The sequence below is a fragment of the Lampris incognitus genome, chromosome 3 (genome assembly GCF_029633865.1).
Source record: "Lampris incognitus isolate fLamInc1 chromosome 3, fLamInc1.hap2, whole genome shotgun sequence".
Classification (NCBI taxonomy): Eukaryota; Metazoa; Chordata; class Actinopteri; order Lampriformes; family Lampridae; genus Lampris; species Lampris incognitus.
Window position 1 is genome coordinate 12,804,573 of NC_079213.1, and position 27,519 is coordinate 12,832,091.

The 27,519-nt window shown below is 46.8% G+C and overlaps 1 protein-coding gene across 2 annotated transcripts in view; it reads right to left on the reverse strand.

Annotated features, from left to right (window-relative positions):
- Positions 1-27,519, reverse strand: part of exoc4 (exocyst complex component 4) — a 185,970-nt gene that overhangs the window by 114,420 nt on the left and 44,031 nt on the right. For both annotated transcript variants that reach the window (XM_056276597.1, XM_056276598.1), the window contains exons 9-11: positions 20,438-20,583; positions 19,952-20,040; positions 1,287-1,383 (exon numbers count right to left, since the gene is read on the reverse strand). In XM_056276597.1, coding sequence (XP_056132572.1) covers positions 1,287-1,383; positions 19,952-20,040; positions 20,438-20,583 — 332 coding nt within the window. The remainder of the gene's footprint in view (positions 1-1,286; positions 1,384-19,951; positions 20,041-20,437; positions 20,584-27,519) is intronic.

Below are 27,519 nucleotides of genomic sequence, written 5' to 3' on the forward strand. Positions count from 1 at the left end.
TAATCTGTAAATCCAGGAAGTCATCGGCGTGTTAGGAAAGGGAGAATGTGGCAAACATAAAAGCACATTCATCATGGCTTAATGCAGGGAAAAAGATGGGTCATGGGTGAAATAGTGAAGATGCATGTCGAGAGCCATTGTGAAGAAGAAGGAAACATCTCTGTTTAATGGATCCTAGAGGGTAATGTATCACCGCATGGAAAGCCAATTGAATTAGACCGCTACGCTATTAGATTTAAACTAGTCCACTGGGACCGCAGAGCTATATGGAAACCTACCAGACATAGAGAGAACATTACCATTAAAGACAATACCTCGATATGTGAATCATATATAGGGAATGAGAGTACGGGGAACCCCCCCCCCCAAAAAAAAACAACAAAAAAAAAAACCCAGCTAACCCCATTTTCCCATCTTTCGTATATAAACAAAAGATTCGAAATTGACAGCGAATTACGTCATTTGTGATGCAGGATATCCCACTAAATTTTAAAAGGGTTAAAATCAATAGATGGTCACTAAGAGGAAGGGTAACCTAATTAGCAGATTTTACTGGTATTGAGTCATGTCCCAGCCTCTACGTGAGTACGAATGGCCTGACTATCGCTCTCTGATGGACCAGTCCTATTACATTAAAACGACACAGAGAGTCAGAATAAGCCAAATAAATGCTGGATATCATGATGAGTTTCAGCTCCAGCTTCAGCCAGAACAATGGTTTTATTTTAGTCTTCACCGGTAAAGAGTGCTCAGTTTTAACTCATTTGTTTTTTCTTGGGGATCCTGGAAGTCCGGTGGGATGACAGGGTGATATTAAACGCTACTGGTATAGAGAACAGCTGCCATATATAGAGGAGAAATTGCAAAGATGAAAACGATACATCTTGCTTTATTCCCCTGAGCCTCACCTTCTTCAATTCGGTCATATAATACCTCGTAGAATGTGATTTCAAAGGTATTACATTTGCCAAGGAGGGCGATATAATGTGTAAATAGATATTCAATACTGGAAATGAGTGCTTGGTTTAACGTGGCACCGTGTCATAATTTCACATTATTTCCACATCAAGTAAAAAAATATGCAGATGTGAGCTCTCACCTATCACCGTTTTGTTTTTGTTTTTGTTTTTTTGTTTTAATGCCCATGAAATTCTGAAAACAGATGAATTGTGTTTCGGGTTGCATCCCCGGCAAATCAATTACACTTTCGGCAAGCTGAAAAGCTTGAAAAGCCATATCCAAATCCACTTTGGAGCAGATCCTGACTCAATCATTCAGCACTGTACCTGAGGAGAGGCTGGAAGATTACAGTGATGTTCCTGGCTCCTGGTTTGCACACAAACTTCATCTCTCCTCCCTCAATCAGGTTGTCATCAGCTCCGCCTGGAACACGGCAAACAGGACTTCATTCAATCAAACATATCAAAATGGATCTCACTACCGTCTTGTAGCGGTGTGTGTGTGTGTGTGTGTGTGTGTGTGTGTGTGTGTGTGTGTGTGTGTGTGTGAAAATCTACTGTCGTACAGTCTATCTTTTAGCTTTGTGTCGTATATCATAACGTGCTCCCCAAGATGACTCCGCACACCTCCCACCCACACTCAGTCCGCTGTGCCCCTGTGCCAGTGTGTGGGTGAACCCTGCAGCTAACAGGGTTAATCAGGGTAAATCATTACCATGTAACATTCTCAGTCTAGGATGACGAGGGCGAGGGAGAGACTGAAAGGAGGGAAGCAGTTGGGGTTGTGGGGGGGGGGGGGGAGAGCACCATTGCTCATTACCTCTGCTCATCCTGAAGTAATCGATATAATTGACGGAGGAGAAATTGCAGCTCGCTGTCGATATGGCAGAGCACGGACCGAGTGGTAGACTGCGTGCATGTGCGCCACGCGTGCACCCGATTGTGTGCGCCATGCATGGGTGAAAGTGTGGACTTGTTTACATGCTCATATGAGTGTACACATGCATGCATAACTGTGATGGTTTGATAAATATGATGAGGGGAATTGAGCCATTGGCATTTCGGTTCTTACGCCGTGGAGACAGTTATTCACTGCAGTTTCACAGTTTGGGTTGACGGCTTGGTCCCTTGCCTCTTCCTCATATATTATAAGCTAAGAACCCCATAAATAACAACGCCGATTTTAAATCACGAGGCTTTGAGATCTATATAACTGAATCATGGGGCGTCTGGGTGGCGTGGTGGTCTATTCCATTGCCTACCAACATAGGGATTAGCGGTTCGAATCCTCGTGTTACCTCCAGCTTGATCGGGCGCCCCTACAGACACAATTGGCCATGTCTGCAGGTGTGAAACTGGATGTGGGTATGTGTCCTGGTCGTTGCACTAGCGCCTATCTCTGATTGGTCGGGGCGCCTGTTCGGGGGGGGGGGGGCTGGGGAGAATTGTGTGATCCTCCCACACGCTACATCCCCCTGGTGAAACTCCTCTATGTCAGGTGAAAAGAAGCAGCTGGCGACGCCACATGTATCGGAGGAGGAATGCGGTAGTTTGCAGCCCTCCCCGGATCGGCAGAGGGGGTGGAGCAGCTACCAGGATGGCTCGGAAGAGTGGGGTAATTGGACGCGTACAACTGGGGAGAAAAAGGGGGGAACCCCCCCCCCCCAAAAAAAAAATAACTGACTCATGAAAGCAGGTTTAGGAATGGGAGTGCATGAGAATCATACTATCAACAGGACGCTCAGGTCCTTCAGATGCCTGTCCTGGTCAGCGGAGGTGCGGGGGTTGAGAGGGATGAGCGGGAATCCATCAGCTCGCGCCGCGTGACAGGTGACATGAGACAATGTGGACAAAGCTACTTTGATGGGGTTTAGGTCTGGGTAAGGGGGGAGTGCGTGAGCGTGTGTGCTTTGAAACGACCAGATTTCACTTGGACACAAAGCGCTGGCCCGCCGCCGTCCTGAATCCATCTCATTTCCATTTCCAATAAGGCCTCCCAAAGCCCGCGCGCTGCAACAAAAAGACACCCTTCCGTGGTGTGAAAGCCCGTCCCATATTACCTGCACGGCCCACGTAGCCCGGCATTCAAATGCATATCAATTCATTGTTCCCGATGCCTGGCTTCCATAATTTCTAATGGAACAAGTTTCAGCTGAAAAGCGTGGGGGGGGGGGCACAACGCCCCCCCATATTTTCATTAAAATGACACGGGAAAGCTTTTCTCTCAATCCCAAACTTTCAGATGCCGGGGCTTGAGATTCTGATCTGTCACCATGAAATTCGCCTTCACAACAGAGCCTGTGTTCTCGTCACTAACAGGAAACAGAGAGGAGGTCCAATTCGCTCAAATGCTCTCCACCTCCACCTCTCTCCATCCCTCCATCCTTCCTTTGGTGCCAATTCAATTAAGACTCAATTACAGGCTCTGAAACAAAGCTACCGCCAACCTTCTCTTGCTCAACCCCCCCCCCCCCCGGTCTGTTGTCTTTCACACTCTGTCTGTCTGTCTGTCTGTCTCTCTGTCCAACAACGTGGAAAGACTCGGCCAAACTTCTGTTGGCTTGTCACTAATTTACAAACATTCGGGTTCCTGGGAACAACATCAACAAATCACAGACTCTTGGGAAGTTAGCGCCGCTCATTCGCTCCGAAAGCCACATCTAAGCAGTAACGACACTTACGCACACACACACACACACACACACCAAACTGACTGCCGTGTGTGGATTCCCAATGACAGTGACCAATTTAATTTCATGCTCTAAACATCTGCATCAGTGTCAGACAAAGGAGCGAGGGAGAGACCTCATTGGTCTGTGGGGCCGGCAACCAGCTGCCAACAGGGCATAGCACTGATGAATATTAACCACGACCATGTTAATATGCATGGGATTGTCTAGACGTGACAGGGTGGCTCCGGTACCGGGAAAGGTTGCCGCTGATTACTGCTCCCTCTCTCTCTCTCAAAAAAAAGAGCGTGAATGAGTACATTTGAGTACATGTGTTTGTAAGTGTGTGTGTGTGTGTGTGTGTGTGTGTGTGTGTGTGTGTGTGTGTGTGTGTGTGTGTGTGTGTGTGTGTGTGTTGTTTCCCGTAGCGTGTGGTCTGATCCTGGATTAGCGGGAGGGGTGTGCCGTGGTGCCCCGCCCAGTGGGAGTGCAGCTGAGGGCTGGAAAGGAAGGAGTGACACATTCTAATGTGACCAAATCCCCCTGAAATCCCCCCAAAGGACCACCACTCCATACACAATCCCCGTCCACACACACACACACACACCTACACGGCTGCTGCACATCGCATCTAGCCACATACATATCCACAGATTAAAGGGGGTGCATACATGCACACTACACACAGAGAAACACACACACACACACACACACAGGGAGAGAGAGAGAGCGAGAGAGAGAGAGAGAGAGAGAGAGACTTGAGTGTGTTCGTGATGGTGTGGTTTGAGACATTCGAACATCCGAAGTACACATACACAGACACAGCAAAGAACAGACGCACATCTCCCAGCAAGCCTGGAAGCATACATTTATATATATATATATATATATATATATATATATATAAACACACAGACACACATCACACATCTCTGTGATGCCGCTCCGCTCCCTCCACCAGGCTGCAGCACTCCTCAGCCCACATGTAATCAAGTCGGGCAGTGACTTAGTGAAATTGCATTAGCCACACTTTCCTGCATTTGATGAGAAACGGGTTTGATCCTGTGATATATTCCGGCCCTGCCCAGATCTGTGGAGGGAGAGGAAGGACGTGCAGTGCCTTCTTTAACATACCCCTATATCTCAGAGGGCCCGTGTGTCTGCCCGTATTTGATGTGAGGAAGCCCAGACAGACCGGCACAGGATCAGTCATAATCCCTCATTTACAAGCGGTTTGTGTGGCGGTTTGTTTGCGTGTGTGTAACTGAATGTAGATTTGTGTACGTGTGCTTGTATTTACAGAAGGACAAGCTGCAAACACACCGGCCAGTTCAAACAAACACCAACCAGCTCGTGTGTGTGTTTGTGTTTGCAGTCCTCCATTTCTTGTGTCAGACAAGGATAGCCATCCATGTGTGTGTGTGTGTGTGTGTGTGTGTGTGTGTGTGTGTGTGTTAGTTATCAGGAGGGTCAACTCCGTAAAGCATCAGACGCCCGTGATTGCTTACTTCTCGGTTCTGATTGGGACTGGCAGGTGGGCGATTGCTTCGTATGACAGACTCCTCTTCATCAAACACTCTTACACAATCACACGGCTAAAACAGACTGGTGAGATGGACGGATTGGGCGATTATAAAATAACTGGGTAAAAACATGCACAGTGGGGCATCTGGGCGGCATGGCGCTCTATTCGGGGGATTGCTGGTTCAAATCCCCCGTGTAACCTCTGACTTGGTCGCTACAGACACAATTGGCCGTGTCTGCGGGTGGGAAGCCGGATGCGGGTATGTGTGCTGGTCGCTGCACTAGCGCCTACCTCTGGTCGGTTGGGGTGCCTGTTCAGGGGGGAGGGGAAAACTGGGGGGGAATAGAGTGATCCTCTCACACACTACGTCTCCCCGGCGAAACTCCTCCCTGTCAGGTGAAAAGAAGCGGCTGGCGACTCCACATGTACTGGAGGAGGCACGTGGTAGTCTGCAGCCCTCCTTGGATCAGCAGAGACCGGGACGGCTCGAAAGAGTGGGGTAACTGGAAAAGTACAACTGCAGAGAAAAGGGGGGGGCATGCACAGTATAACATTACCAAACTCCTCTAAATGCAATCAGACATTTGGATGATTAACAGAAGTGTATGTGGTTGTGTATCTCTGTGCACATTCTGGCATGGTTTGTCATGCATGAGATGTGCAGCCGGCTGCGTATACACACAGTACAAACCTGCTGCTCTAATAAGATCATGGCCCCGATCAATAATGCATGGACCTCTGCTCAGGACCGGGCCTCCCATTCCACTCAGACCATCTTCACGTCTGATTGGCTCCTAATAAGCTCCTTCTATTATTGAAATTAAACTGACAAGACGCCACCCACCGCTGTGCCGACCCGGGACACTAAATCGAGAATATCCGGAATAAATAAATGAGGATATAAATAAATAAACTCAGGTGTGAATTGAGCTGGATTAATTATTAAGAGTGTCGCTGCACCACACAGCATCTCTCCGAGGCCTTCTTTTAACGCACGCCCATCTGTCAGCGGGCAAGTGGGCGGCGACACACTCCGGCCCCCCGAGTGGTTATTAATTACCCGGTATGTCTCTTTTGAGATGTTAGAGGAGTCTTCCTAAATGGCAGGGCAGTTTTGAGAGAAACTCGGAAACAGCTGGAGGTGCATGCTGCACGTCTTTTCAAGTGTCGGGTATTTCGGTTTAAAGCTGCCAACAGGTGGTGGTGGCATTTAGAGTAGGAATACAATGTCTTTGCAGGAGAAATTGTGTTAAAATACAGGCGACTTAGTCCGCTGGCTTCAATTTGCCTCTAATGGGGTTTGCTTGTAATGCCGAGCAACATATTTGTACCGCGGCACAGGTGCAACTTAAAATTTGTACGGTAATTCCCAGATAGGGGATTTACAAACAGGCTAAATTAGCAGCCACGATTCTAATCCTCACCAACTGTAGGAACAAACATCTGCCAAATACGGCAATTTGCAGAGGCGACACCCCCCTACCAAAACTTCTTTCATTACAATCAAGACAGTGTATTTGTAAAACCCATCTACCGTAATATTGAATATCTCTTTCAATTCCCTGATTTCTTATGAGGAACACCGAGGCCCCAAACCTTTTGTTTTGTTTAAAGGTAGTCTAACTCATTCCCACTTTCTCAGCGTTTCTGAACCTGACACAGTGTGTTGCAGTACAGGGCCTACTTAGACTTAGACTGCTTCTATTTGTCATTGCCTCATTTGCATGTCTCATACATACATTACGTTTCACACGGACCACAGTGCCACATAAAAACAAATAACATGTAATAAATATTAAAAACAAAAAGTGCATAAAAACAAAAATTACTTCACAGACCTAAACATCACAAGCACACCTGACACGGACTATGAATAAGAAGGTCAAAAAGTCATTTCATGGAAGGTCTGAGTATTCAGGCTGTTGAGGAACCTCACAGCCTGAGGAATGAAACTGTTGCATAGTCTGGTGGAGGCAGCACGGATGCTCCGGTACCTCCTGCCAGAGGGTAGGAGGGTGAAGTGGATGTGGGAAGGGTGGGTGGGGTCCGTCATGATGCTGAGAGCCTTCCGGGTGCACCGTGCATCATAGATGGCCTGGATGGATAGACAACAGTTCCTATGATCTTTCCAGCTGTCCTCACTATCTGCTGTAGGGATTTGCGGTCAGAGGCCTTGCAGTTCCCATGCCAGACAGGGATACAGCTGGTCAGAATGCTCTCTATGGTGCCTCTGTAGAATGTGGTGAGGATGCGGGGGGACACCCCCCTTCTTCAGACACCGCAGGATATGAAGACGCTGCTGGGCCTTCTTGGAGAGCACAGTGACATGTGAGGACCAGGAGAGGTCCTCTGTGATGCGAACTCCCAGGAACTTAGCACTGCTGACTCTCTCCATGTCCATACCATTGATGGTCAGAGGGGTATGGTGGGTGCTGGTCTGTCTAAAGTCAACAAAAACATCCTTAATTTTCTTTATATTTAGGGAGAGGTTGTTGTTTTTGCACCTCGCCGCCAGTTGATCCACCTCTGCTCTGTATGATGATTCATCGTTGTTGCTGATGAGACCTACCACTGTAGTATCATCAGAAAACCTTATAATGAGGTTGGAGGTGGACGAAGCTGTGCAGTCGTGAGTCAGCAGGGTGAACAACAGTGGACTGAGCACACAGCCCTGTGGAGCGTCGGTGCTTAGTGTGATGGTCCTGGAGGTGATCTTGCCAATTTGCACTGACTGTGGTCTCCCCGTGAGGAAGTCCAGCACCCAGTTGCAGAGGGAGGTGTTAAGACCCAGCTGGCTCAGCTTTCTGATGAGGTGTTGTGGTATGATTGTGTTAAAAGCTGAGCTGAGCTGAAGTCAGTGAACAACATCCTCATATAGCTGTTCTTTCTCTCCAGGCAAGACAGGGCTGGATGAACAGCAGAGGTTATGGCATCTTCTGTGGAGCGGTTAGCGTGGCATGAACCCCTTACAGCGGGCAAAAAAAGAGATATCCAATTTGAGTAGTGATTTAAAGATATATCAAACTGTCTGCCGTCATCACTGGGCCTATAATAAAAATGGCAACATTAGAGATGGAAAAAGTGGTGTTCACTTAGTTTTGGATCAGGACCAAAGACTTGGATCGGAGTCAGAGAAGTTCTTAGCTATTTTCCATTATGTCTCCTCAACCCTGGTAGTAGCCAGTAGCCACTTAAGTTACTATAAGGTGCTTTCATGTGGCATGTACTGAAATATTTCAAAACTGGATCCTGGGGAGGCGAGTCATAAAACATGACATATAACGTGGCACTGTGAGATTATAAAACTAGGGTGGTGATAAGCAGGTCCATCACTTCTTAAAATGACCAACCGGTAAGATATATTTCCCGAGAAAAATCCACAAACGCTAAGCTTGTTCCAATTTTTCAGAGTGCAAAAACACTCGATGCCAATGGTCTCTTGAATGTCAACGGCAAGGGAAGCAATGACTGAGTACATGTATGTGCCTGGGTGCCGGTGTGTGTGTGTGTGTGTGTGTGTGTGTGTGTGTGTGTGTGTGTGTGTGTGTGTGTGTGAGAGAGAGAGAGGAATGGGAGAGGTAATGGGGCAAAAAAACAAGTGTCACCTCCCTCTTGATTGAATCCAGCAGAGAAAAACACAGCGGACATCTTGCTCCCTCCTCTTCACCTGATGAACCTTATATACTGAGATTGAGGCAGGGTGAAGCATGCATGTATGCATGCACGTGTGAGTGTGTGTGTGTGCGCGCGCGCACAAGTCTAAGCAGTCTCTTTTTGTCCAGCCTCGTCCCCCGTGCCCTTCTTCCACACCTCCTCCCTCCATCCATCCCTCTTTCTGATCCTCCATCTTCTCCAATCAGCAGGGCTGAGATTAAAGATAAACATGGGTGACAGCTGCAGCCATCGATGATGACAACACCAACGCTGATTCAAATTAGCCTGAGGTTCAGAAAACAAACAACTCTCTCGCTCCCCCTTCCTCTCTCACTCTTAGTCTATTTAATTAAGAGTCTTCTGTGTCAACTATTATGACCTTGATGTATTTTCTTACCATTCTCTCTCTCTTTGTTTCTCTTTGCAACCTCCAGTCACTTCCATTTGACTTTATCCTTCCTTTGTTTTCACATGGAAGAAATCTTATTTTCAGTTTTAAAGTCGTATGTCACCTGGCCTGGGTTTTGATTTATAGACCGCACAACTCGGTAGAATTCAGGACAAAACAGTAAGATTCTGTCCTTTAGGGACTCTTTCCCTGTTGTGATATCAGGACGGTTAGATCGAACAGAGGGTAATGACCGATATACTGCACTGTAATATAATGATCCTGAGAAGTTTTCCCTTGGTGATAGTATTACAGAGTCAGTTTTATTGTTTAATTCACTGCTGACCGGATCCACTTTAACAGTTCTGTCATCTTCTCGGTCTTTCCTCACTACAGCAAAATGTAATATTATCACAAGAGTCCACAGTGCATCTCCCACACCATCCCCTGTCTGCAAGCTCAATTCAACACCGCAGCCATTTCATCACTGTACTGTACCACACTGATGACATCCCAACACCCTGTGTGTGTGTGTGTGTGTGTGTGTGTGTGTGTGTGTGTGTGTGTGTAAGGGGAGGGAAACTGCATCTCTATTTCTGCTTAAACCATTATCATCCTCCTCGATGAAACCTATAGCGGGGCAAATTGAACATGATGTGTCCAAGCTAATACACACATTATGGCTGCTATGACGTTGGGCTTCTACCATACTATATGCATGTCCGTGTGTGTGTGTGTGTTTGTGTGTGTGTGTGTGTGTGTGTGTGTGTGTGTGTGTGCGTGTGTGTATTTTTACAGCAGTGCTGCATATTTGCTATCATGCTGAACACAAATACAGCATTTTCCCTGTAATAGCCTGTCAGATAGCAAATGTACGTTACATTTTCTTCGAGGAGCCCCGCCGCCGAGACACAGCAATTCAAAAGGAAGCGACACCGCAGCGAGAGGGAACACGTGTCATTCCCCAGATACCAGCTTTCCAGGTACATTCATGCACTGCATAGAAGTGTTGCGCAGACCCGATCACAGCGTGTCATACGTGTCACACAGCATGATTTACTCAGCCGTCGCACATATGGAGTACAAACATGACGCCGCGCAACACACATGTCAGACCAGCATGAAAGTGCTCATCAATCTTTGGGGGCAGGGGGGCATGTTGTCACGACATCGCCCTGTCCCGAGCCAAATGGCGTCTGGCTGACACAGCGGGGGGAACAATCGTCCGGTGCAGCGAGGCGGTGGACATGACGGTGGTCCACATGGAATACGTTAGCTAGCCATGGCCCCCCGTTGGGTTCTGCAGAGACGTCGTGATAACCTACAGGGCGGTACTCCCTCTAAAGGCGAGCAGGCTGCTCCTGTTACGACGGTGCACCGCTTAAATCATTAAGTCCTCTCAGCTGTGAGAAGGGGGTGATGCGGAGGAACGGAGAAGTCTCTCAGAGACCCGCTGCAAAGGCGGTAAATTATTAGCGGATACAATGTTGCTTCCTACATCAGATACAATGTTGCCTCCTATATAATGCATGCCTTGTGATTCCAATCTGCTCCACGACTTCAAACAGGCGCAGGCGGAAAATGTAAACAACTGTTGGAAGAGAGAAATGGGCTCCGTGGAGAGTACGCCGTTACTTCACTTTAAAGCACACAAGGTTTAACTTTTGAGTTTCAAATCGCCGAGGCAGCAGGAGTTTAGAAAACAGTTAAGAGGAGGAGGTGAACTCCACATGCCAGCCCTAAGTTCTTCTCCTTTACCACAGGAGCCAAGCAACACCGGGGAAGACATAGTGACAAAACAATTAGGTGGTCGAGTTTTTGTTGTTGTTTTTTTTTTTTTTTTTTTTTTTGCATGTCTGTCTCCAAGTTAAGAGTGAGAGGGAGGTATGAAACACTTGAAATAGAGAGACAGAAACAGAGAGACAGAGAGAGAGAGAGACCCAAACACAAACAGAGAGACACAGAGAGAGAGAGAGAAAGAGAGAAAGAGACAGAGCAAGAGAGAGAGACAGAGCGATAAAGAGAGACAGAGCAAGACAGAGACAGAGCGAGAGAGAGACAGAGCAAGAGAGAGAGAGAGAGAGAGAGAGAGAGAGAGAGAGAGAGAGAGAGAGAGAGAGAGAGAGAGAGAGAGAGAGAGAGAATAAATCAGGAGTGAGCATGTGTCCAAGACATTGGTGTGATATAATCCCCTAATAATTATTGACCTCTCTTGAGGGAGGCTCAATTTCAAATCAGCTCCAATTTGTGAACGTGATAAATAATAATCGCAAGGTCGGCGGAAGTCAGGTATCGATCGCGCGAGATGAGCAGACGGCTGTTACCCTCGAACGCGAGCAACGGATGAAGGCCAGAGTGAATGATGGAAAAAGCAAGCAGCGAGTGATTCCACATTAAAAAACCTAGAATGCAGATAGGGTATAAGGACCCCCGGTGGTCCTGGAAGGGGCACCGGGGATGTATGAGGGAGTAAGTAATCTCAAACTGGAAGTCAGTGTGAGAGTTGAGATCAGAAGATGAAGATGAAGAAGATGTCGGTAAACTTTGGTAAGGACCTATCTGATGGGTTGAATTTGGATAATTCATGAGAATACTGCAGTCGGCTGAGGTTCTCGACAGAGATGGGGACTGCGAGGCCGATCGCGATCTTTGACCTTTCAGCCAGTGACCTTGCTGTTTGTGACGCCATTCAACTGCTCATCACTACGCAACTCTGAAAACCACATTATTACAGCAAGACAATCTGTATAATAGTGTATAGTGGGAAGATAAACACCTCTAACACACACGCGCACATGCACGCACACACACGCGCATGCACATGCACACCTTTCCTCCCCCAAATACACACACACCTCCCTTTAAACACAATCCTATCGCCATCCCCTCTCCCTGCAGACATTTTTCCATTTGCACCTCTTCTCCCTCCCATCCCCGATGTGCTGTACAAATCAACTTGACAAGGAACACCACTTCTGCCCCCCCCTCACACCCTCCTACCCCCGCCTCCCACCTCCCTCTGTGCAGTCATTTCCTCTTCTTTCCTCCCCCCATCTCTCTCGGATGGCTGTGTCCGGGGAGCGCGATACTAATATACATAAACAAGCAAACACTAAAATAACAAAGGCTTGCTTTATTTCTGGCCCGGCGTCGGGTATTAAAGGGGTGGAGAGAAGGGAAGGTGTTTTGTAACGAGATTGGATGAGGAGGGAGACGTAGTCGGGCTGTTCTTTTGTCAGGCGGATGCCCCATGAGCACTGCAGTCTACTTTGAATATCAAAAGGAGGAAGGGGGAAAGTGTGAAATAGATTTGAAACACGGTTTATTATGACTACATGTTGGGGAGGTGAGGGGTCAGCGGTGGGAGGAGAGCGTAAGGAAGTGTGTGTGTGTTTGGTTGTGTGTGTGTGTGTGTGTGTGTGTGGGCGTGCCTGTGTGCATGCATGTGTGCGTGCATGTGTGTGTTTCCACAGAGGCAGGAGGAAGTTCAAAGTGGGTTTGTTGGTCTATGTGCACATGTGCAGAGCGTGTGCATTGACAGGCAGGCTTTGTGTACAGCTGTCACACGGAAGCTGTAATTTCAGAGGTGCCCTGGGGCGAGGTAATATCGCTCTGAATACAGTGAGTGACCGCAACACTAGGAAAAGAAAAAAAATCGTAAGGCGCATAAATGCATTGCAGCTTCTTCTGTGTGGGGCAGGAGACCTGTAGTTACTGAGATATATTCACACTTCTCTCCCCCCCCCCCACCCCGACGACCACTGGGGCACTTCGAGCCGTCCAACGCCTACATACACAATACACAGGCAATAAAAAAAGCAGAGGGCGAAGATGTAAAAGTCTAGTGCTTGGGGCTGCAGTGTCGGGCGAAGGGGGGTGGAGGGTGGGGGGCATGATAATCTATCCATAACTGGCTCACAATGTGGCTCCGGGACTTTAGAGTGGGGGTCTGCAGAGGACATGAACTCACCCACCCACGTGCATTCACACACCTGCAGTAATGCCCGCCTGCATATACACGGTAGATAGTATTTACGACTTTTACATCAGTCCTAGACAGACATCCCATTTTAACACAAACACACACACACACACACACACACAGGTATGATAGTGATGATAGTGAGCACACACACAGAAACACACACACACACATTATACATATGAAGAGCACAGGCCAACACACAGTAGGTCTAAATGAACTAACACAGACATAAAAAGGCATCATGTGAGAAACACACACTTCCTATGGCAGACACACAAAGCTCTCCGCCCAGATGTGGCCACATATGGAGCCGTAATGAAGTCTTCAGATGAAGCGCCGCATTAATTGAAGCGAACGGGATGTGCTTCAGTGGAGAAGGCGAGCAATTAAGCCTCTGCTAACCTCCCCGTGTACGTTGTGTGCATGTGCATGTGTGAGTGTGTAGATAATGGGATAGACGGCGGGGCCTCACACACGCGAACAACACCCAGGAGACACGTACTATAAATATCAAAGATTAATTTCAAATCCATTAAAGATGGCTTGTTGATATTTATGTTACAAAGTCGTTATGCATATTCTGCACATGTGCGGCTGGAGATTGTCTACTGCACAAGTCTCAGAAACCCGCACAGAAGTGTCTACAAATTACACTTCTGATGTGTATTTAACCCATGCTAGCTGTGTAGCTAGGCGCAGTGGGCAGCCGCTGTGCAGCACCCGGGGACCAACTCCAGTTTGTCCTGCCATGCCTCGGTCAGGGGCACAGACAGGAAGGAGTATTAACCCTAACAGGCATGTCTTTTTGATGGTGGGGGAAACCGGAGCACCCGGAGAAAACCCATCCCGGGCATGGGGAGAACATGCAAACCCCACATAGAGGACGACCTGGGATGACCTCCAAGTTTGGAAAACCCCAGAGTTCGAACCCAGGACCTTCTTGCTGTGAGGCGACAGCGCTAACCACTGCGCCTCCGTGCCGGAGAAAAGGCACCTGACATGCACAATGCACAAAATCCTGCACCACAAATCCAGATAGAGATACAACACCACAGAACAAATCTGGCTTACTACACAAGTTTCTCGTGCACGTTCGGTATGGCCAAGTTTATATTCTATTCAATGCGTGAAATGATTTGGTTAAGGGGGCATAACTGGATTAAGAACAAACAATCAAACTCCCGTTTCTGCGGCTGTGCTGGTGAGAGTCTGACTTAATTGCCGTTTTGACTCCACGCAGATCGTGGGGGTGAGGGGACAGTTTAGAAAAAGTAGCGCGGCATGGGGGACACACATGGCTAAGCTTGAAGTGTTGAATAATCCCATACCCAGAGGAACTCATCAAGTCAATCTCTCATTTCTAACTCCTTCCCACTCCATCTCTGTCCCTTTTCCACTTCGTTTATTTGAAGGCAGAGAAAGAGTCCCTCTCCACACACTCACAATAAGTGTTTTTTTTTTTTTTTAATTTCTTCCTTCAGAAATCCCTTAATGGCTTCTTTGCTGGACCCTGATGAAAACAATGACTTTTAACCCTCCTCTCTCTGTCTGTCCCTCCATCCATCTCTCCGCTCGCTGTATCACAGTCAACTTATTTCACTTTTTAAATGATTTCTTACTCTTTCAATCTCTTCATGGGCATTCAGGCCCTCGCCTGAGCTGCACACCGCAACACGCAAAATGAAAGCCTAGAGAATGCTCCGAGCCTTTCAACCAGTCCATGCGTACATATGTACATATGTACACACACACACACACACACACACACACACACACACATATATATATATATATATATATATATATATATAAAACCTTTCTAAGGCGCCAATAGAAGGAAGATGAGAAAAAGCTGGTATTTGAAGACCATTTGGAGTTTGTCTGTCTGGTTGTATAAAGGCCCACTCAAAGCTTTTGTGTGTGTGTGTGTGTGTGTGTGTGTGTGCGTGTGTGTGTGTGTGTGTGTGTGTGTGTGTATATACCAAGTTTTTGTACCAGGTTTTTCTATCCTAGTGGGGACCAAATGTTCCCATCAGGATACAATAATCTGCCAACACTTATTTTGTGGGGACATTTTATGGGTCCCCATGAGGAACAGGATCTATTTTAGGATTTGAGTTTAGGGTTAAAGTTAGAATGAGGATTAAGTCACGAAAGTGGGGAGGCGTCTCCTTCGAGACTGCCGGCCGGAGAGATGCAGTTGGCGAACGCATGCAGTACGAGGGTGGGTGTTTGAACTAAAATAGGGATCGATTGGCCACTAAATTGGGAGAAAAAGGGAAAAATCAGAAATACATTTAGGAAAAAAAAGAATGCGTATTAAGGGGGCGTCCAGGTGGCGTGGCGGTCTATTCCGTTGCCTGCCAACACGGGGATTGGCGGTTCGAATCCCCGTGTTGGGGAACGTTAGGGTAAGGATAAGGGTTAGGTAATGAATGTAGTCAATGAGGGGTCCCCACAAGTATAGGGTGGCATGATGTGTGTGTGTGTGTGTGTGTGTGTGTGTGTTGCAGAAGCAGTCCATTTTGAACACGCATGCCACAATGGCTACAGTATGACTGGCATTCCTTATCTGAAATAAGAACCATGGCTTGGAGGCTGAGAGGGCATTAAAACCTTGCCTCCGAAGCCAAACGTGTGCTGCAGGCGGTAGCGAGGGCGAAACACACACAGTTCCCGATTAAACGAAACGCTCGCTTTTGTGCACAAGCACCTACTTCGTTCAGCGCTTCAATCCTGAACATTTACAAGCAGACACAAGACCTTTTTGATTCTTTCATTGGCGTATTTAAAACAACTTCTCATCCATGAATATCCGAAGTGCGAACACTTTTGTGGTTCATTTCACACAAACCAATTCAGCAGCCACATGCAAAAGGAAGAACAGGCTGGAAGAGGGCAAGTTTGAAGAAGAGGCACAGTTGCTGTGGAGAATAAGCAGTTACGGAAGAATGACCCGAAAATCCCCATTGTCAATATCTACTGAAACCTTAACAGCTCAAACGCCAAGTTCATATTTTCTTTTTCTTTTTTCTTCTTTTTTGTGCAGCGGTGGGGATGGTCACACAACCCATACTCTTTGTGACTCTTTCATTTTGGATGGATCTCTAGGAGCTGGCATGCTCAAACACCACCCGACACTATCATCCATCACCACAAATGTCAGTAAATTAAACAAAACACAACCAGTCTTCGGACTGTAGGTTTAAACAGTTTAGCCTTCATTGTTTTCGTCCCCCCCCCCTTTTCTCCCCAATGGTATCCAGACAATTACCCCACTCTTCCACGCCGTCGCTGCTCCACCCCCTCTGCCGATCCAGGGAGGCTGCAGACTACCTACCACATGCGTCCTCCGATACATGTGGAGCCACCAGCCGCTTCTTTTCACCTGACAGTGAGGAGTTTCGCCAGGGGGATGTAGCACGTGGGAGGATCACGCTACTCCCCCCAGTTCCCCCTCCCCCCTGAACAGGCACCCCGACCAACCAGTGGAGGCGCTAGTGCAGCGACCGGGACACATACCCACATCCGGCTTCCCACCCGCAGACACGGCCAATTGAGTCTGTAGGGACTCCTGACCAAGCTGGAGGTAACACGGGGATTCGAACTGGCGATCCCCGTGTTGGTAGGCAACAGAATAGACCGCCACGCCACCCGGATGCCCCCAGCCTAAATAGTTTTTAAGCACACGCTGTATTTCTAGGGGGTCACTGACGCGTGAGCCAAGGAGCGGTCTCTGTGGATTAGAAGCCCTTTCTGACTGTCGACAACATCTCTCCATCTTTCTCCTTCTTCTCTGAATTTACAGACAGTGTCAACCAGGAGGAAGGTGTGGAAGGAGAGAAACCAGCAGACAAATGCTGCTGTCAGGCACTTCTGATTTAAACCTCAAGGTCGTTGCAGAGCTACACAGATAAACCGAGAGAGAGAGAGAGAGAGAGAGAAAGAGAGGCAGACAAAGAAATAGAGGTTGAGAGAGAAAGAAAGACAGAGAAAGAAAGAAAACAAGCAAGAGCAGTGAAACAGCAGACACTCTCCAGGGTCTGCCTAGCTAGCTCCCTCACTGCACTTGTGTGTGTGTGTGTGTGTGTGTGTGTGTGTGTGTGTGTGTGTGCGTGCGTGTGTGTGTGTGCGTGCGTGCTTGTGTGTGTGTGTGTGTGCATATGTGCATGTGTCTGTGTACAAGGTAAAGACTGAGCACAGGAGCATGCAGTGTAGCAAGGCTATCTGTAGAGGTCTTCAAGCCCCTTGTGCCTGCAGGCGAATTCTGCAAAGTCATCCTCCTCTCTTCAATTCCTCTCTCAGTCTCCATTTCTCTCTTCCCCACTCCATCTCTCTGCCTTTCTGTTCCTAGGTGTAACTTCGTGACCTATGACTCACCCTTCATATCTCCTCACACCTTTAGTTAAGGCTCCCTCGTGCACTCTGTCCAACCTCTATATCTCCTCGAATCCCTCCATTGCTCCTCGACCGACTCCTTCTACTCTCCTCTCTCCATATTAACTGAACTTGACTTACACACCTCCCCCTCCAATCCCTTTCCATCTGCTCTCCCAAGCTAAACTACACCTCTGCACCAGCTCTTCATCCCTTCTCGCTTCACTCATTGCCGTTTTTCTTTGCTCAAGATCTCTTCTAAACTTGTTTTCAGCTGCTTCCGACAAGCCTTTTCCACCTGCTTTTAGATAACTCTTCCGACAAAGACGCCCCCCTCCCTTCCTTCATCCCTCTCAACTTTGTGGCCGAGATTTTTCTGTCAGTTGAGTGATCCTGTCTCCTCCCTCCTTAGACACTTTGTCCATCTTTCAATTTTTACATCCTTCATTCAAAGTAACTACATGGGCAAAAGTATGTGGACACCCCTTCTAATTCATGCTTTCAGGTATTTCAGCTATAGCCATTGCTAACAGGAGCATAGAATCAAGCATACGGCCATGCAGTCTCTATAGATAAACACTAGCAGTAGAATGGGTCGTACTGAGGAGCTCAGTGGCTTTCCCCGTGGCTCTGTCATACGATGCCACCTTCACAACAGGTTAGAGATCCAGTGAAGGGAAATCTTAATGCTACAACATACAGTGATATTCTAGAGAACTGTGTGCTTCCAGCGTTGTGGCAACAGTTTGGGGAAAGCCCTTTCGTGTTTCAGCATGACAATGATGCTTCCATGCACAAAGCAAGGTCCATAAAGACACGGTTTGCTGGGTTTTGTGCAAAAGAACTTGACCGGCCTGCAGAGAGCTCTAACCTCAACCACATCCAACACCTTTGGGATGAATTGGACCTCTGAGTGTAAGACAGGCCTTCTCCCCAACATCAGTGCCCGAGCTCACGAATGATCTTGTGGCTGAATGGGAGCGAATCCCGCAGCAATGCTCCAAAATCCAGTGGGAAGCCTTCCCATAAGAATGGAGGCTGTTGTAGCAGCAAAGACGGACCAACGCCATATTAATGCCCATGGTTATGAAATGAGATGTTCAACAAGCAAATATGGGTGTGATATTTGGATGTCCACATACTTTTGGCCATGTAGTGTACCGCCTTTTAAGGTTTTCATGCAAATAAATGTTTTTTTTTAATATTTTCACTGGCATATCTAAATAACTAATCCATGTATATCCAGATCATAAACGCTTTTGTAGTTCATTTTAATGGTCACTGTTGTCTCGACCTAGACTTGATAAGCATGACCCTCTCATCTTCAGCATATCAGCAAAATGCAGAAGAAGAAGCTATGGAGCGACGAGTTCGTAACCAACATGTAAATATGGCACGGCAAGATATAAGAGTTCTACTAGATGGCGTGGCAGTCTATTCTGTTGCCTACCAACACAGGGATCGCCAGTTCGAATCCCCATGTTACATCCAGCTTGGTTGGGCGTCCCTACAGAGACAATTGGCCATGTCTGCAGGTGAGAAGGCGGATGTGGATATGTGTCCTGGTCGCTGCACTAGCACCTCCTCTGGTCGGTCAGGGCACCTGTTCAGGGGGGGGGGGACTGGGGGGAATGGCGTGATCCTCCCACGCACTAGGTCCCCCTGGAGAAACTCCTCACTGTCAGGTGAAAGGAGGCGGCTGGCGACTCCATATGTATCGGAGGAGGCATGTGGTAGTCTGCAGCCCTCCCCGGATCAGCAGAGGGGTTGGAGCAGCAACCGGGACGGCTCGGAAGAGTGGGGTAATTGGCCGGATACAATTGGGGAGAAATAAAAATTAAAAACAAAAAACAAAGATTTCTACTAACAGATGCTGTTAGTAGCTAAAGTTCAGGTTCAACCATATTTTTTGTTTGTTTGTTTGTTTGTTTGTAAGTAGGGAAGGTGCTGATGTAATAGCATTGGTGGCTCATTTTGCATTTCATTTTGAAGGGATCTCAAAAGTGGCTTAAAAAAACCACTGCTATCACCACCTATCAGTGTCACTAAATTATTAAACAATAAATAAATCGATTAAAAAAGCCTTTTACAGGATTGTACCTTTAGACTGTTGTTGCATCTTCCCGCTGTACTGATCCTCCCTTTTACTCTAGCACAGCCCCACCTTCTCTCCTTTCCCCTTTTCTGCCTGTGTTCCCTCCATTCATCCATAGACCCCAACGCCCTATAATTTTCCATTCATGCCGTTCTTCTGTCAATACTTCCAACATACCATCACTCCATCCTCACACCCACCTGCACCCTGCAGATCTCCACTCTTGCTCGCCCACCGCCCACCCATGCCCTAGTTTTTCCTTCCAATCCTTCATCTAGCTCCTCGATCCCCCGGCTCACCTTGCAATTCTCCACTCTTGCTGTAAAGTTCCCTCCGCTGCTCTCTCAGGTAGGCGCTCATACTGATGGCATGGGATGATGACTCAAATCTAGGAACACATAGGAGGTGTGGTCAGTGGGCAAACAGCATAACAGCAAAATGCAATACCTGGTGTTAATGCAGGGAAAGCAACGACTTTATGGTTAAAGAGCCAAAACTGTCATTGAAAAACTAAATGCAAAAATGTAAGCTTCAGTAGGGTTTTTGGCCATTTAAACTGTGAAGTGTGTATCAATCGGAAATAGATGGAAACCCATAACCAAATTTCTGGTAGTAATTAGTTAAAGACAATATTGTTGACTGAAGGAGTTTACATAGTTTGCTATAGCACAACTTCAGTTAAACAAGCATCATTATTCATTCTCGAGCTCCTGAGAAAACCTCTAATATCGGGACCAGCACAAGGCAGGCGGCCCTCCAGACAATGGCATGACAAGTGTCCTTACTTGAAAAGGGACTGCTTGGCACGCTGGGGTTTTTTCTTGGCAAAGAAGGCGGCAAACTCGCTGCCCGTGCTGGCATAGGAGAGCTGTGCTGAGGGCTCGGCAGCACTGCGGCTGTTCTTCACATCCAGGTAGTCCATTAGCAGAACCTAAAACACAAGGAGCGACAGGTCAACAGCTAGCAGAAGAACCAGAGCGTGAGGTATATCATGTCATCATTGTTTTTGGAAGATACCATGTGCTTCCAAGTGTGTCACAAGGATTATACCACTGCCAAACACGGACAGCAACTACAGCACACCCAACCCTTCTGGTTGAGCCGACACTATGGTTCATGAAACCATCCATCCATCCATTATCCAAACCACTTATCCTGCTCTCAGGGTCGCGGGGATGCTGGGCTCTATCCCAGCAGTCATTGGGCGGCAGGCGGGGAGACACCCTGAACAGGCTGCCAGGCCATCACAGGGCCGACACACACATACACATTCATAACTAGGGACAATTTAGTACGGACGATTCACCTGACCTACATGTCTTTGGACTGTGGGAAGAAACCGGAGCACCCGGAAGAAACCCACACAGACACAGGGAGAACATGCAAACTCCACACACAGGACAACTCGGGACGACCCCGAAGGTTGGTCTACCCCAGGGCTCAAACCCAGGACCTTCTTGCTGTGAGGCAACCGCACTAACCACTACACCACCACCCTCATGAAACAATATGAAACCTAAATGTCACAAAGGGATCAACATAATATCAAGAATATCACAATTTTGCTCATAATCAACTCAGATTCTGTGAGGTCATTTTGAAACATCACAAACTGAACCACTTACAACACCTTAAAAAAACAGTTTTTGAAGGCACTAATGTTTTCACTGAGTAATAAATCCAAATTGTTGCATCAAACCTTAGTCTCCAAAGTGTCTGAGAATTAAAAAACTGGTCTCTGCCCCTTTTCAGTTGGTGAATGCTTATGGTAATGAAATATATTCACTTATCTGTTTTTTCGGATTCTGACAGTGTATTATGGCCCACCACAGTTCATTACTGACTGTAGAGTTCTCACTTGTCGTAGTCCTCCCATTGGCTGTGTAGGCCATTTTAAACTCTAAGGTCAGTGTAGCTCTGGTTCGTCATCATCCAGGCTTTGATACTAATTGTAAGTTTGTGGAAAATTCTGTTTACAGGGAGGATTTGTTTTTTTGTCATCTGATCCTGAGGTCAGAATGGATTACGTAACATGAATGTGCCTTCATGTATTTCTGCTCTGTACTTATGGAAGCCACTGTAAAACGGTTTAAGGCTGTAAATGCTGATTTTTTGTGTTGCATTCAAATGTTAATGGAGGTTGACCGTGCCAGCATTTCAAAAAACAGCCTTTTTTATATATTTTAGTCAATATTCAAATATATCAGACCCACACGTCTTCGGGTTTGATATTTTACAGCTGTGTTCAGGAGCACTTATAAAAATCCTACTTTGCTCTCTCTCCTTTGTGTTTTATTTTTGTTTTTTTCCCTGTAACTTGCGAGTTTGTCTTGATTCTCATTACCAGGTCTACTGTGAAAAAGAGGAAGTTGATCTCAATGTAATTCCACGGACTAATGAAGGTTGACTGAGCAAAATACAATGTTTTCTCTCCATATATATATATATATATATATATATATATAAATATATATACATCCATCCATTATCCAAACCGTTATCCTGCTCTCAGGATATATATATATATATATATATATACACTATATACACTATATACACTATATATACTATATACATATATAAAAATTTCCGAAACCGTCAATGATGTTGTGAGTGCTCAACTAATGAGGAGCAGAATATCAACACGAATACAGGAAAAAAGATTTTAATACATTGCAGTACAGGCCTGTTTCGTGCATCTTGCACTCATAAGCTGCTAATGTGTTCCAACAAAGAATCATACTGTTTGCGTTGCCAAGTGTCACGTCCCTAATTTCAGTTGGACAGTGACCAATCAGATGGGGAAACATTCAAACTATAACAACCAATGGGGTAGGTGCTTATGATGCACAGCAACCAATGGAGGGGTAGAAAACATTACAACCAATGGGACTGGGGTTTGTTTTGAAAAGCATTAAGGGGCCAGGGCACTGTTGAAATGGCGTACATTAAAAATATAACAAGGTAATTTATGTGAATTAAAAATTGGGGTGGTGTTGGGGCACAGTTGGAAGGACAGGCAGTTAAAATATTAAAAAATATATTTAAAAAAAAACTCATATGTGTATCATCTAATGGGGGGGAGAATAATAAAGACGGTTTTTATTATTCTCCCCCCATTTAACATTTATTTGTCAAATATCGTTTCCCCCAGCCCACAGCAGTGCAACACAAAGACAAAAGCACATTTTCAAAAACTACAAGAACACATATATCCAAACTAACACATATACCCAAACTAAACACATATATCCAAACTAAAAAAAAAAACAAATCTGCCCAAGAGAACGAATGTCAGCCAGAATGGCTGTCTGAACTGCCGGTCTGCATGGGCTAGCAGTTAGCTTAGCCTGCCCTGCTTCCGTGTCCTGTCAGACCACCCTCGGTGTTTCCTCCTTGGGCACAGCTCTCAGCAGGGCCGTGGTGCTTGGGCCCACCGGACGCAGACCAATTTCCCCCAGTCGATCCAGCGCCAGCTCTCCCAGCCAAACACCCTCGACACACCTCCCCACACTCCACATGACGACACCAAAAACAGTCAACACTAGGCAAGGCCGCCGCCAAACCGCCCTCAGTGTTATCGGAACTGCCGGTCTGCATTGGCTAGCAGTTAGCTTAGCCTGACCCGCTTCCACGTCCTGTCAGACCACCCTCGGGGTTTCCTCCTCAGGCGCCCTTCCAGGCAAGGCCATGGTCCTTGGGCCCACTGGACGCAGCAGACCAAGCTCCCCCTGCCAATCCAGCGCCAAAGACATCCTGCAGTCCACATGACAACACTAAAAATACAGTCAACATTAGGCGAGGTCACTGCCAGAATGCCCTCAGTGTTATCAGAACTGCCAGTCTGTATGGGCTAGCAGTTAGCTTAGCCTGCCCTGCTTCCGCATCCTGTCAGACAGCCCTCAGTGTTTCCTCTTTGGGCGCAGCTCTGGGAGGGGCTGTGGTCCCTGGGCCCACAGGACGAGCGGACCAAGCTCTCCCAGCCAATCCAGCGCCAGCTCTCCCAGCCATCAAACGAAGACACAAACTTAGACACAGACATGGACTGAAGACACCGCAAGGACAGTAGTGGGTGAGGCCACTGCAAACATATATTTGTGTGTGTGTGTGTGTGTGTGTGTGTATACATGTATGTATGTATATATGTATATATATATATATATATATATATATATATATATATATAAATGTCATAGGGAGGAAGTGCTACAGTGAAAGCACTTATACTGAACGTTAACATTACATTTCATTGTGTGGGCATAGCTTGCTATATTAAACTGCCATTTTATTTATCATGTTACATTTTGTCCAAGTGGTGAAAACATTTTTTTCTTTTTGCATCATTTCTGAACAAATACTGATTCATTGGTATTATCATAATACGCTGTATACTCTATGTGTATATACTGAACAAGGAAAAAAAGTAGTCTCTGAGGCTGAATATGAAAAATTCAGAAACTTCTTGGGGAGAGAAACAGAACACTGATGTGACTGAATAGTTTCGATGACTATCATACACATTCCTATCCTCCCATTTCCCAGACCTGTCTGCATGATCCATGACAAAAATCTATCAACGTCATATCATGCTTCATAAAAATCTCATCAACTTCTAACAATAGCAGAGGACGGACACATTTAAACTCTGCCAAGCAGAGAAAGTTAACTTCCTCTATCAATTTCATCTTCCACCATTTCTTTCTTTTGCTTTCATCCTTCAAAAAGGCTCTGTATTTCATCTTTCTCTATCTTTATCCACGACTCTTTTTCCTCCTGTCTCTCCCTTCTTCTTTTCTCTGTGTGTGAATGCATATGTTCTAAAATAGCTTCCCATTTCTAATAGCTTCATAATTTACCAGGGCCATTTAGCCTGTGTGCGTCTAATTCTGACGCACAGCGTGGATCGGCCCAAAGTGGGACAGGACTAATGGCAGAGCAGATGGAAATCCATCCCACCCATAATGATGTAATTAACGCCAGGGGCAGAGAGGACCCCCGTCACCACGTGGGAAAGTCTTTACTAGCTCATCCTCACAGGAACATTACACCCATACAAAGGCATTGCACATAACTGGTCATGCAGCTATGCAAGTATACAGCATAGGTTACACACACACACACACAAACAAAATCCCAAAACACATTCATAATTCATAATCACACACACAGACACATCCTAAATGCGCAATCTCTCCCACACAAACATATACATACATACACACACATATACACATAAAGGGCCAGACCACACACATATTCACACACACCGACTGACTGACCGACTCAGTGGTGTCGGCAGCCATAATCCTGCACCCAAAGAGGAAACACCGAGGGCAGTCTGACAGGATGCGGAAGCAGGGCAGGCTAAGCTAACTGCTAGCCCATGCAGACCGGCAGTTCTGATAACACTGAGGGCATTCTGGCAGCGACCTCGCCTAATGTTGACTGTATTTTTAGTGTTGTCATGTGGAGTGCGGGATGTCTTTGGCACTGGATTGGCAGTGGGAGCTTGGTCTGCTGTGTCCAGTGGGCCCAAGGACCATGGCCCTGCCTGGAACTGAGCCTGAGGAGGAAACCCCGAGGGTGGTCTAACAGGACATGGAAGCGGGGCAGGCTAATGTGTGTACATTTTTTTATGATTTTGTTCGTTTTTTGCCACTCGCGCTGTTTGATGCAAATACATTAGTGCACCGTGCGTACATGATTACGGCTGCCGGCACCACTGGACTGACTGACCAATCGGCCGGCAGGCAGGCAGGCAGACAGACGCATACACATGCACACGCACGCATGCACGCATGCGCACACACACACACACACACACACACACACACACACACACACACACACACACACACACACTCACTCATTACAGCCACAGCTCAGGTCTCCATCACATCCAACTTTCCCCATTGGCGACACTGGGGCCTCCACTTCCCACTAACCTAACTCTGCAGCTAATCCTATGAGTGTATTAATTACTAATGATGAGCTGATGGAGCAAAGCCCCCACCAGCTAGCTAGCTAACGCCCCAGCAGAATTAATGAAATGCCAGTGCTGGGCTGATGAAGGGGCTCCGACCCTACTTAAATTGCATTAGCCCAGAGACAGAGTGAACTTTGGAGGCAATTAACTGGACTGCTATGACAGAAAGAGAAAGAGACAGACAGACAGCGAGACAGACAGACAGAGAGCAAGACGGGGGGGGGGGGACAGAGAGAGAGAGAGAGAGAGAGAGCGAGAGAGAGGTGGTTATGGGATGGAAAGAGAGCAGAGGATTATAGGTGGAGATGGACTGTGAAAGAGAGCACAGTAGAGGCGAGGGAGGGAGACAGGGGAAAGGAAAGTATGACGCTTACAGAGGGGAAAGAGACGAGACAGACCAAAAGGGGAAAAAAACCACACAAATCATTGAAATGACAGTTGCTTTTGCCTTTGTACCTCTTGGTGGAGTAAAAAAACTTTTTTTAAGAGTGCGGATGAGAGCATGCTCAGGGTCGTGCTACCTCCACTTAAAGGGTCATCCCACCAGCTATGGCAATAGCAAGACGCCTTCATCAGGGGAAGCCTGTTTCACCACCCCCCCGCATCCAACCAAAAGCAAGCCATGTTACAAAGCTACTAGGGGTTTCATGGAATAGTCGACTATCAAAACCACTTGTCGACACTGCGTCTGTGGTTTTAGCACTGTGCAGTAATTAAGCAGTGGCAATGCATCTACAGCATATATGCAGCTGGGGGCGCTGTGGAACATTCATTAGGGAAAGACTCCCGCTGTCCCTGTGTTTCCGTTTAACAAGTGATCGTGCCAACTGGTGACTTTGGTGACGGCAGCTGTGGAAAACACAGACGGAACACGTAGTGTCCCCCCCCCCCCCCAAAAGCCTTTAATGTTCCTTTGATCAGTTTTAAACAAACACTCATACGTTGACTATCTACGCTAACCATTTATGTAAGTTAAATTGTGCTCAGCAAGAGTCAATCACCTCTCGTAACGTTTCTTATAATGTGGGAAGCAAACTGCAGCTGGCACTGCAACTGTATTTTATACCGTTCGCCTCAATCGGAGAGTGACCCATATTCAATCATTTAACCATTAAAATGTCAAATTCCTCATTAGACGCAAGCTGCTCTGCTAACCTGCCCCCCCCCATTAAAAGTAACTTGGAGAAATGTGTATGCTTCTTGTTCATGACACCATTTAAATGTAAATAATGTTAGACAAAAAGGACCAGACGAATATATATCTAATGAGCATTCAATTTAAGATAATTTAGGCTTTTAGGTGTTTCAAAAGCTGCCGTCACCCAGTGGCGCCCCCAGAAATGTTTCATAGGGGTGGCCAAATGGGGCCACTGAAAATCTTGGGGTGGCACACCAAAACCAAAAGCCATGACTGAATTTCGGGAATTCTATGATGCTGTTGTAGTATACTGTATAGGCTAGTTGAAAACTGTCAATATGAGAGTTAAGAAAAATATACATTATTGATTTAAATGAACAGCACCTAATATCAGATAGAAGCATATTCTGCATAATCAGAAGCATATTCTGCATATGCGACTCGTGGCTGGGGGGGGCCAGTGGGGGGGCCAGGGATAGTATCAGGGTGGCCGTGGCCACCCCTAGTCACCCCTTGGGGGCGCCATTGCCGTCACCACAACCCAAGGAAAGTCACCAGCTAAACCGAAACACCCGCAAGAAAGCAGTCTCGTTGTCACTGCGGTCAAACTCTCCAGCTCAGACAACATTGCTAATTCACCCACCCCCAGGTTGGTCCCGCCTACATTAGTTAACCCTTTACTGGTTGTATTTGAGACCTTATTAATGAGACTTGACCGTTGTGGGAAAAATATATCTCCCGCA